The 12,718-nt window shown below is 38.6% G+C and overlaps 1 protein-coding gene across 1 annotated transcript; it reads left to right on the top strand.

Annotated features, from left to right (window-relative positions):
* Window positions 1–9,831: 9,831 nt before the first annotated feature.
* On the top strand, window positions 9,832–11,770 carry LOC118430060. The gene is made up of 5 exons (XM_035840767.1): window positions 9,832–9,862; window positions 10,083–10,232; window positions 10,735–10,875; window positions 11,045–11,182; window positions 11,664–11,770. The coding sequence occupies exons 1-5, from the start codon at window positions 9,832–9,834 to the stop codon at window positions 11,768–11,770; spliced, it is 567 nt and encodes a 188-aa protein (XP_035696660.1).
* The last annotated feature ends 948 nt before the right edge of the window (window positions 11,771–12,718 follow it).

Here is a 12,718-nt window from a genome sequence, read left to right as displayed (position 1 = left end):
CACAGGAGTATCATGCAGAACTCTGGCGACTTTCTTCCACGTCTCGCTCGACTTGTGCAAAGTCAGTGAAGTCGGGCGTGTTTCCTACGAGCATCCTGCCTGTGTTGGGGGAATGTCCTACGATCTTTAGTCGAGTTCCTGTCAATTAGTTCTGTCATTAAGTTTACAATTGCACCTGACTGAAATATAACCCATGGTTTCTGAATTTGTCTCCGGAGCCTCCTGGCCTTGGTAACTTTTTTGCCCTTCTTCCCCGGCGTCACCTTTCACTCCATACACACATTAACAGGGGCTTCAAGGGTGTGGTATTCAAGACATCTGTCTAAGTGCATCTATGCTCTATCATTGTCCACGTGATAAGCGAGCACAAACCTACTTATTGATCATCGACCGCGAATAGGATGGCGAACGCCCGTCAGTCGGGAGACGTTCGCCCGACTTCCGTTTGTCTGCAATTATTGACTTTCCAGAAAGTTGAGGATTATTCTGACATTCTTGTGCCTGTGGTATTAAGTAGGCTGGCTTTGTGAGCTGTTTCTTTTATTATTTCTATCACGGCCACGTATTCCATTAATTGTTTAAGAAGATTCCGATAGGAAAGAAAATCAGCATTTACTGATCTCTTGCCTTTTTGTGAGGAACGTTTTGTGTTACCTTGTCCGCGTGCAAGAGGTCATGGGAGGTTCATTAGCATGCTATATGTATATTAGATTTATTCACAGGAATCGCACGAGCCACACTTATTATATGTGACAGAGACACTTTTGGGGCAAAAAATACGCACGACCATCCAAAGATCTTAAAATCTGCCGACCTTCCAGCGATCGCGAAGTACGTCCGAGGATTTTACAACATGTGGCAGGGGTAATAGGGCGCGGCCACATAGGTCGTGCGAACGTAAAACAATTCTGATGTAATAGCATTTCAAGCAGGCCGTGAAAGAACTAACCACCGACATGGATCCAAATCAACATTTTGTGTGCCAAGACAGTTAAAATTTGCAGATGACTTTCATTTTTGTCCTCCAAAATACCCGAAGTTAACGATCGTACGACGATCACACGACCTATGCGACTACGCCCTAACCCACTACAGCTAAGAATGTGTATAAGCTACAGTATGTTTGGTTTCTCTTCACAGTACTTATAGGCACTTGCTCGGCCGTATGTTTTTACTTCCATCCCCGCAGAAGATTGCAAGCCTATGCCAGTGAGGATTTTTGTATATGAGGACGTTATGCTGTGAGTGCTTTGGATAAAATCTATGGCATAATTGTATATACAATTTCCGTCTGCACGCAAACATCACAATCAACTGATATCTGTAAATCTGTTAGTCCCTAGGAATTTTAGTGGCAGGAATTTGGGTCATGCAATCTCCAGCCCCCCTCCACCATCACTCAAGAGCTACTTTTAGTCCAGACTAGTGAAGGTTTGTAAATTGTAACCAAAAAAGATTGCTATCTCTGTGGTTACAATCCTCAGAGAATTCCTTATGTGTACCTGTTTTCTAAAACAGTGCGTGGCTGTTACAATATTTTTAGATGCTGTTCTGTCACAAGTCCTTATTTGTAGGAAGGGGTCATGACTACATCAAGTTTGTAGTTGTATATAGACTGCTCTATACCCTTCATAACCCTCTCCAATTACGAAGACAAGCTAGATGTTGTCTCAGAACCCGCAGGAAAGATATCTTCATGACAGGAATATCCCGTTGACAATGAAAAAAAAAAGAATTTCATTATCAGGAACATTCAGTCAATTATTTTTCAGGTTTCGTTTGTCTTATGTTCACCTGTAATTCGCTTGTCCTTAACCACTGCCTTCGGGCAATTTTTCAAACTTCAGAAGTCTGATATATTACATAATCGCAAGAAAGTGGAAAATAACATTCGCGCGAGAAATGGCCGAACTATAAAAGTCGTGCAGCAGTCGAGTGGGTATTTACCGTAATGCTCGTTTTGATTTCGTAGCCTCGTCTAGTGAGTTACCTGCTTAATGTGCTGCAGCTGCAATACCACGATACCTGCCTTGTCTGCTTAAATACATGCTAATGCAGTGTTGTCGTGTGGCGTGACTGTAGGGTATCTAGCTAGCTCAGAACCCAACGGTGGTGGGTTCTAATCCTGCCATGCTACCATCTTGTACGCACCCGAATCAGGCCGAATGTCACTTAACATATTTTCCCCACTTCACCCGGGTGTAAAAAATGGACACCTGACTTTGTTTACGTTTAATGAGAAGTAGAAGGAGTGCGTTGGGCTACGCCTTCGAATTCCCCAGATACAGTGGGTAACAACCCACTTCCCTTACGACCCTGAAACCTGCTATAGGACTACATTTTAGCTCAATTTCACCGCATCTCATTCCTCTCATCCTTCTGCCAAACTCTCCGCTTGGGGCATCCTCTTATTCCACTTTAAGAATGATTGGTCCCCTACCTGCTGACCCGTCCAGCCACACTCCGTGTGTGGGCCTGTCACTGGCACATGCCTACCCGTCCGTTTGTATTGAATCACCGCCTGTGTCAGGCAGATTTACGGTAGAAAATTCTAACAGTCATTGCCCATTCGATGCACAGCTCTTCTTAATAACTTTACGTCCATCCCTAATTTTGGACGACTTCTGACATGTCCAATGTCCTAATCCAATCTTTACCAGTCGCTATTTCGACGTTGCAGCTGAATGGTGGCGGTTAGGTGTGACGTCAGTTTGACTCGGGATACAGCTACAGGACGGGTTGTAGAAGATAACGTTAACCTAGTAATAAGTATAACCACATTAAAATTTTTATTACTTTATTTCGTTTTATGGATTGAAAGCAAATGCGCCATAAAGCCTCAATTTGTAATCTAAAACACAAGTGGTAGGCGACCAAGGTCACTTGTAAACACGCTGTTGGTTTGCACACATGAACTTTGCACTCTGTCAACCGAATCAGGATTTTCAAGAATCTTACACTAAACACACTAAACTGACCGCTGAAGGATTGTGAAGAATCATGTGCTTCGTTCTCTGAAACAGGCACCGAATAATGATAAAAATGGGGATCAGCTAACTCTGTTCCAGAATTTCATACGGACCTCATACACACTTGAAAATATACGCAGGTATGAACCCACCTTTAGAGTGCAATTTTGAGTCCGTGTGTCCGTATAAGATCCTTATTGATAATAACTTAAGGTCAGATAAACTTTGAGGCCGACGAAGTAATATTTTCGGTTACACAGACTGCATAACGGTTGGTTAAAGTTACTCTCCAAGCAGAGGTTGGTGGGGAAAAGTTTTCGACCAAAGGCCTACTATCAAACCTCTGCCTGGAAAGTAGTTCGAAGTAAAGATAACTTCTTTCCGCAAACTTTACTCAAGCCATACATATGCCAAAATGACAATGCGCAACTCACGCGGACTTGTAAATAGGCACTCGCGTGACTGCTCACGCGTGGCTGAGTGTGTTTGGTGTTTTCAGCTCATTTTGAACATGCCAAGGCAGGTCTCCCACAGCTAAGCCTTATTGTGCAAATGCAAGGTGCATGGACTTGTTTTTAACCGGCTGGACGAAAATATTCAGGAAGAGGGAACACTGCAACCAAAACAAATAAACAGTCTACAGCAACTTTGACTTCTTGAGTCATTTGTCATCAACTCATCAAAGTTCCCATGATGTAGCCTAACTTGAAAGGCTATGCTATAGGTGATGCAGAAAAACGGGTTTGAACTAAACACTCTCCGGAGACTCAAGTTACCTGAAATCAGAGTTGGTACTAAAAAAACTCTGAAACCTGTGACGGTGCTTGGCAACCCTTTCTAGCATCATATGAAGTGACTGACACCTGTCAATTTGGAGCTTCATATCCCTTTAAAACTCTGCAAGTGCACAGCCCACAAATGCAGGCTCCTATTCATAAATGTAGAAAACTTGTAAGAAAAGGCTACCTGGGATTTACCCATAAAAAACTTAAACTGGCAGCGTGTTTGACTTCTAATGAGTTGAACACATTTTTAACGGTAGAAAGTGTCCGTAAAAAGTTTATATATTGCAATATAAAGCAATATTGTATACTATAAGAAAAGCACAAGAATCTCTTTATATATATATATATATATATATATATATATATAAATATATATATATATATATATATATATATATACCACTAACTGATGGCTACAAATTAACACGTGCAAAATGTAGACTGTGCGCGTCACTCCAAACATGGCTAAAAACCTTGTTGTACTTCTCTAATTCAATAAAATAGCCAAAATCCTTACCTGTAATTTTTCGGCCCCAAAGTGCCAACATTTCCCAAGATCTTCATGTCTTAGCTCAGTATATTTATCACATTATTTTACTTCAAAAAAGGGTTTCTGTCGAAAACGTGTTAACTACATTCACATGAGATAATGATTGGCACAATTATATCACATTATTTAACCAGTATATACAATTTGATCTCTTACCATTCTTACTAGTAAAATAATGTGATAGTGGAGTGCTATCACATCATTTCACTAATAGACACCAACTACTCTGCGTAACTAAGGTGGTCCAGGCCATGTTACAGCTATCACTTGGGGTCGGAGTGAAAATGGGTATAAGTCAGCCATACGCATTTCAAATTGACTCAAATTTGCAGGAGGGTTAGATTGGATGTGTATCGTTGCGTCTAAGTAATTGATATATTGTATTAATTTGTTTGTTTTAATAAATTAATAAAGTCATTTTTGGGGGTAGAAAATGTAGTTTAAAGAACCATTCCTAAAGTTCAATACTTGTGTTGTTTTTTTGTATAGCTGCTAATACTTACCTTTGAACAGAAACTGGGTGATTATAATGATACTATATTTCCTTCTCCTGAAAAATCATTATTTGTCTATGTTATTGATGGATATTTTAGGGTAGTTCTTTTCCTTCTGGCTTATATAAAATCTACGGAATCATTTTCCTAGTTTTTTGGCTGTTTTTAGAGTAGACAAGGACATGGTCGATCATCAAACGTTATTTTGGTCTTTCCTGAAAGGTTACTATAGTCCTTTAAAATGGTTTAAAGTTTGTACTATAAATTTTACCTACAGAGGCATGTTCTCCAACCAATCAATCTGACAGCCTAATTACTTAGTTTATTTAGCACCTCCTTGAGAAGCAATTATAAGTAATTGACACTTGCATCGGGGCTCAGCTGGTGCTATTGTTATGCGTAGTGTGGTCTGTCAGGTTTGTCTTGCGCTTTTCACCTTACCATACTCCAATGCCCATCCAAAAGTTTTTTTAAACACAAAATAATGACATGAAAAGACAACTGTAAAACTTACAAAAGTTACATTTCGATTAATGAAGGCCCAGGAATTCCTTTTGTTTCCTTTAGCAGTCGAAGTACTGTTCATATAGCTGCGCACATAACTAATGATCGAAGGTGAACTGAATGATTGAATTCTATGTACATGTAGTTAATATTGGTGATAAAATGAAGACCTAAAATATCAACATATGTGTGGCTTCTTCACCGATATTTTGCTTCATTCAGTGTCCCGGGGCTGTAGTGAGACCCCAGGAATAGACAGTTGAAGATCGGCAGCGCATAGTGTGAAAAAGACTTTACATAGAATGTAGTACATGTATTAGGAAAATTTTGAATATGAGTCAATCGGCAATACACATTGTAACTACAGAGTAGACATTATTACTAGTAATCAGTTTGAGTTGGTCATGTCCATTGTATGATGCAATACAGATAATTTCTGCAACAATTTGAACTGATAAAGGTGATATAGAGTTTGAAAAAAAGGTACCTTCAATTTGGTTTTGAAAAAGCTACATTTTTTGCGATTGTAGAGCATCTGCTAAAAGACTCTTCTGAAAAGAATACACATAAAATATTTCGATTTTGTTATAACTTTATGTGAGCACTATTCATTCATATATTTGTCATTATACACGCGTACGGCACCGCACATGTCTATCTCGCTATTAAAGACTGATCGACACCATAGCCGAACGTTTTATAACATTTTGGAGGGCTGATAAGAAGGAATACCATCTAAACCAACGTTTGAATTACAAATGTGCAACAATATATTGTGATAAATACTAGTAGTGAAAAAAGGAAATAGAAAATTACACCAACTCGGTTTCGAACCCAGGTCAAAACAAAGTTCACATGTAGTATCAAACCCTTACCAACTAAGCCACAAAGACTTGTGCTGGAAGCGGGGTAATTCCGATGTACATGTACAAAGTCTGTTGTTTTAGTATTGTTTGTGCTTGATTGGAGAACAAAAGATCATTGTCCTCCTCTGGCTGGGAAAGTTGTTTTTACCAAAGGAATTAGACAATAATCGGAGCCGATTCGCAGCTGCCTGTCTGGGAATTTTGTCTTAGAGAAAGAGTTACGTGTAGCTATTTTGTGCGGTTTCAACCAGGTGAAATTAATAAAAGCATCCTTGAAGCATCCACGACAAATTTTTCGCCATCGGTGCAAAAGTTCTTCTCTGACTTGAGACAACAACGTTAACTGTCTAGACAATATGTTCACAAAAGCAACAACTGAAATATTGAGGTTAAAACCCTAACCCTTATTTAACCTCCTTGGAAATATTGTGTATTGGATAAGATCACGCAAAAATATCTTTAATACTCGTGTAGGATGATATGCCCAATTGAAACTTTTTGAGACATTTTTTGGAAGTCTTAGTTTTCACGTACACAGTCAAGGTTATTTTTGATTTATAGACAAATAGTATGAACTACACAATAACCGCAGGTCTGTACATAAGATAAAATATTACATGCTTTATTTCTAGTCACAAAACGAACAAGTACACATTAGCACATACAGCCCTGTCTTGTCCTTTGCTTTGTATTTGCTGGGCCATCTTGGAAATGGAGTCCGGGGGTAAAGCAATTAACTCACCAGGGGAAATTAGCACGTGATTGGGATGCAAAACAGCAGGCGGGACACTGGGAGGGGAACTACTGCATATTTACAAGCACCTAACTCGCACTTGATTCATTACAATATTCAAGTACCTAATCATCATATTTAAATGAGGCATTTGGCAAGACAGGCCTGGGCCACCTTAGTCGCGCAGAGTATATTCATACGCTGATGATGTGCTGGTATGTACTTGGTTTATTATATAGGTTGTTGCCGTTTGTTCCCTTATCATACATGTGCGTGTGGTACCAAGAGTATTTTGAACGCTTTTTTGCGGTGAGCGTGCGCCCGTGACACCGCGCGTTCAGAACAGCGATCCAGCAACGCGGACACACACCAAACGGACAAACAAAACAAACAAAATCAAGGGTATTACCTGCTTAACCTACAACATGTAAAAACCAAAATTAAGTCACAAAGTTTATTACCTAGGGTCAATTGTTTTGTTTGTGGATTGATTACAATCTACGCCTGGCGTGGCGCTGGGCATGAGCGTACTTCTGACCTATCTGGTTTCTTCTAGTTGGATGCGCTATATGTCACGAGTACAGCGGCCCTATCACATTACTTCACTGGTAAACTTCCGTACTTATGCTAGTGAAAAAAACGTGATAAGGGTTGGGGAATGGGCCAGTTTAATTTATTACCCGAGTGTCGTCATACTGCTGCATGAATACGTAGCAACGCGTGTTGTGCCCTGCGTATACTGTTATAATCCTGTTGGAACTTTGCACGAAAATGTAGGTCGTTGGGTTTTACGGAAGAAGGAAAAAGATAAGAAAAAAGCGCACAATCTATACAGACTGGGGCGCTTACATCTGCTTGGCCAAGTTGGTGAATACAACAGCCAAACTGTTGCAGCCATACATCTGTTTTCAATTGGTTGCAAGGTAAGAAAAAGGCCGGTTGAATATGTTTATAAATAAATTTTATTTATAAATATATATAAAGTTTATATATAAAGTTCCAACAGGATCATAACAGTATACGTAGGGCCCAACACATGTTGCCCATGTATTCATCCAGCAGCATGACGACATCCGTGTAATAACTTAAACTGGCCCTCTCACCAACCCTTATCACGTTTATTTTTTTACTAGTAAGTGATGTTAAGAATGTAACTATTAGTGAAATAATGTGATAGCAACCCCTTATCACATTATTTTACTAGTAAGAGATGTCGGTCTATTAGTGAAATAGTGTGATAGCAACCCCTTATCACATTATTTTACTAGTAAGAGATGTTTAGATTGTATCTCTAAGTGAAATAATGTGATACCAACCTCTTATCACATTATTTTACTAGAAAGAGATGTTAAGATTGTATCTATTAATGAAATAATGTGATAGCAACCCCTTATCACATTATTTTACTAGTAAGAGATGTTGAAATTGGAAATTGTATCTATTAGTGAAATAATGTGATAGCAACCCTTTATCTCATTATTTTACTAGTAAAAGGTTAAAAGATTGGTCTTAATTTGTGTTTACTAGAGAAAAAAATGGGATAGCACCCCTCAATCACATTATTTCACTAGTATAGAGAGAATTCTTGAAATAACCGCTAAAAACCAAGTTATCACAACTTTTCCAACTATCACGTTTTCTGTCCTAAAATACTATTCAGGGCTAAATAAATGTGTTTAATAATCAAGTCCCATGTCATTTGAGTACAGGAGCTAAATGTTGTCTCATGAGATGGGAGGGCACGCAGATATATGATGAAAATACGAAAAACGTAATTCATCCTCATAATTGAATTACGTGTTGATAACATTGTATTTCACAAGGTTCAACAAACAGCTATGAAGACGCCTACAATAGTCCTAGCCACCATACTGGTTATGGCTGTGGGTAAGTGTTAACACACCATATCTCTACCATCGATCAACTTCGATACATTAAATAGTTTGAATACTAACGTTCACTCATAATTAAAACAGGCATAGGAGCAATGGCTTACTTGAACAGTTAATGCCGGGAAGTGATGGCATTGGACATGGAAATGCCAAAATAAGTGCATTAAACTATACAAAGAATTTGGAATTTTAAAAAAAGTCTACGCTCATTTCTAGCGCGTGAAGCATTTATAGAACAACGTAGAATGTGCAGCTTCTGTCGTTCAGTAGTACACAGGGGTTAAGTAAAGTAAGACATTGCTTGATATCGTTTCTATAACATAGTACGTAAAATATATTGTATTTGCAAATATCTACTGTGAATTGTAACAGTTTATACTGTTAATTGTATAATATGCAGTTACTAAAATGTTTCGAATCAACAAATACAAATTAACCAGACCGAGGGATAATTCAAACAATCATTGTGGACAGTTCCGACTTGACATCCGTGTTTTTATCCATTAGTGGGTGATTCCGCCAACATGGAGAAGATTCTCCAAGACCTAGGGTTTCCTACAGGTCAGTGACAGTTATTGACACGATGATAGATACATTATACAGTATAGCATACTAGCTAGAATATCAAGGATGTATAGATATAAAGAGCCACAACACCTTGTTAAGTAACACATTAAAAAAAGGGCTAGGAATTATCACAAAGGAAAAGTTACCAAATCAAAGCTTTATTCATCTGCAGACAAGAAACCTGCTGATGGTGTCGATAAAAATCCAACAAATAAGGCACAGGAGAAAGGTAAAGGGACAAAATTCTCCTCTGGACCCGCGAAACCTCTGGATTCTACAAATGCGCTGACTCATCTATCAGAGAAGACAGGACCTAAAGGTGTGTGTCTGCGCAGTAATAGGCATATTTCTACAATCAATTGGGGGTACTGTTCATTAGATACTACACCGGCCAATTGAAACGTCATCAAACAATTGCTCATGATCCCTTAATTGTATGATTTCTACTATTTCGTAACTGTCCGCGGTAACATGTTTGCAACTAATCCGTTTACCTTTGTCAGTAATGCTTTTTCTGTGTCGTTTGTGTTTGAGACTGTGGTCATGGACGTAATAGGGTACCGGGTTTAAACAGAAATCAGTTTGAGGTCTAAGTATATAAAATATTTGTCAAAAGGATCGACTAAGAAGCTGGTTTAAAACAACAGCAAGGCATTTCAAAAGAATATGGGCTACTATGGCAAAAATAAATAAATTGATTGATTGATTCTACTGAATTGCAGGTAATAAAATCGCTCATGGTGTCGATAAGGATTCCGCTGATAAGGCACCAGCGAAAGGTAAGGGAGAAAAGTTGTCATCTGGACCAGCCAAACCTTTGGACCTTGTGAATGCAATTCTCGCTCAGGCATCACAAGAATCTGGACCAAAAGGTAAACTCAAAACCAATCATTTTCTAGATGTGCATTCTTCATGTATTTATAAATGTGGATCTTTGGTACCATGTGTGTTAATACTGTCTTTTGGGCAATCTTTTGACCTGCAGAAGAAAACCTGGATAATGAAATCGTGCAAAATGGGTAATAATGGGAAAACTGACTTGATGAATGCATCCTTACATCGGCAATGGAACTACGTGCCTCAATAGTGCCAAAATACACTGTTAACATCAACAGACCAAATATTATCAGGACTCTGTAAATGTATTCTGCATCAGAGATGTATCAAGCTGCAGTCAAAAGTAAGACGAAAAGACAAAATTGAGTTACTCGGTATTTATAATTTAATTCATAATTTAACGAGGGTAGCCTATTGTGACTAATCTAAGACAATGTTTTGTTACTTTTATTTTTATAATTAGCTAAAAACAAGTAGACTCTTGTGATGTAACATGAATAATCAGGAGATGAGATAAGGAATTGCATTTACCTGTAGGCAAAGACTCCACTCATGACATCACCACCAATCCTACGAATGATGTACTAGAGGTTACTGAAGGGACAACCTTCACCCCTGTCCCGACCAAAGGTCCGGCCACTGAACATACAATCACTTCTTCATCAGTTGGAACTGAAGGTGAGTTAACACCTTTGGGACAGGGAACCATGGAATAGGGGAGGGGAGTGATGTGGGGGGAAATGGAAAATATAATTTCATAACCATTTCTTTGTACGCAAATGTTTGAACCTATATTTATTAGAACAGAGTTAACAGAATCCTTTTTTTTTGTTATTACGACCTACAGTTGAAGGAGCCTCTAAAGTGACTCCCACGAACAAGGCCCCAGTTAAAGCAACATGGACAACGTTCACATTTGGACCGACCACATCTGTGGACCCTATGAATGCAATAACGCCTGCATCAGATGATTCTGGAGCGAAAGGTAAACCTTTACTATTACGATTCATCATTTAAAGGAGCCAATCCTTCTTTTTAGAACAACCTGTCAAACAAGAGCTAAATGTTGTAATCATGTGAATTTGGTCAGTGATCGTGCTTCAGGGTTTATGCCACGATCAGACTTCAGACATCATTGATGTTACCATCGATTGCAGTTGAAGTCTCAACATAGTCTAATAATAACTGAATATAGCTTACTTATTTTCTTATTAATGAAAAGATTATCAAAAACAGTCCTCTGCGTCTTCTAAGCGTGCATTTTTTTTTCATATCCCAAACAACAAATTAATGTTACGATTCTACAGACTCCTTCTTTTGGATATAGCAATACACCGTTTTGAATACCGACGCCAACGTAAAATCATGGAGAGTAATAACCATCCTTTCTAACACAAATTGTGAAATTACCCTTATCCTCAGTAGATAAGATCAATCTGTAATCGTTAACGCGCTTTATTCTGAAGGAGCTGTCATTCCAACAGCAACTAACTACAGTTGGTACGAGACTTTAGACTTCAACTATGCAGATAGAGGCTCAGGCACGGTCATAGAAGGTACTAACCGCAATTGATAATATGCACTGCTTTAAGCCAAATAGCTGTTACTTGTTAATAAGCGGCTTAGATTCATTTAGGAAACGGTCATATCCAGTTGCTTCAGTAGCTGCTACTGCAACATGCAATCTTTCAATTGTCATTTATACATTGTTTACAAAATTCGATTATATATTTTGCCTTTTACTGGTCGCGTTTATGCTATCCTGCAACAGGAGAAAATGGTGACAACAAAAATGAAGAAGGAGGAAATGAAATGAACGTCACAGGTACTGACCAACATTGTTTCTACCACAGATCGTAGATGAGTGATTTATCTCACTTGACGCACAGCAGTTACATCTGGCAGGGTTATGGATAGATTATGATAGTCTATTCATGACTGAAAGATAGATAAAACGTAGAGAAGAAGTTTTATGAAGTAACAATAATACAGTGTTGCAAAACACTGTAAACATCATTCAACACAACATTTTCTTGGCATATTCAACAGGTGGCACGTTCCTTGTACGAAAGGAAAATAACGAGAACAACAAGGTAGACTTCAGCTATGGGGAAATAGGCTCAGGTAAGATCATGGTGATACTACGCATAATTATTTTTCATTTTGTTAATAAAATATAACAATAATTTCATACGTTCTGGATCTGGCATTTACATGAACGGCTCCATGACTACATCTCCGATTACTGCAGACACGCAGGCTCTTTTTTTACCTTAAGTACGGGCGTGTGCGGGGTGCGTTCGATTTATGCGATGTGACGCGGCAACAATCAAACGGTCGGGAACATCTCTATCTAACATCATCGCGGAACAGATAGAAGATAAAGACTAATACATAATAAATAATACATAATAGTTATACATACACATTTAATCCCAAACTGCAGGTGACAACTTTCTTCTAAGAAAGGAAAAAGGTGAGAACGACAAAGCAGACTACAACTATGGGGAAACCGGCTCAG

Source organism: Branchiostoma floridae, chromosome 14 (assembly GCF_000003815.2).
Source record: "Branchiostoma floridae strain S238N-H82 chromosome 14, Bfl_VNyyK, whole genome shotgun sequence".
NCBI classification, from domain to species: Eukaryota; Metazoa; Chordata; class Leptocardii; order Amphioxiformes; family Branchiostomatidae; genus Branchiostoma; species Branchiostoma floridae.
The sequence above is the reverse complement of the archived record's forward strand: the minus strand, read 5'-3'. Positions and strand labels throughout refer to the sequence as shown.

Excerpts from the sequence above, each read along its gene's own strand:
- LOC118430060 (XM_035840767.1), top strand. The coding sequence starts at position 9,832 with ATGTTTGCAACTAATCCGTTTACCTTTGTCA. Across the intron at positions 9,863-10,082 it reads TAATCCGTTTACCTTTGTCA|GTAATAAAATCGCTCATGGT; the intron begins GTAATGCTTTTT and ends ACTGAATTGCAG. Across the intron at positions 10,876-11,044 it reads TTCATCAGTTGGAACTGAAG|TTGAAGGAGCCTCTAAAGTG; the intron begins GTGAGTTAACAC and ends TACGACCTACAG.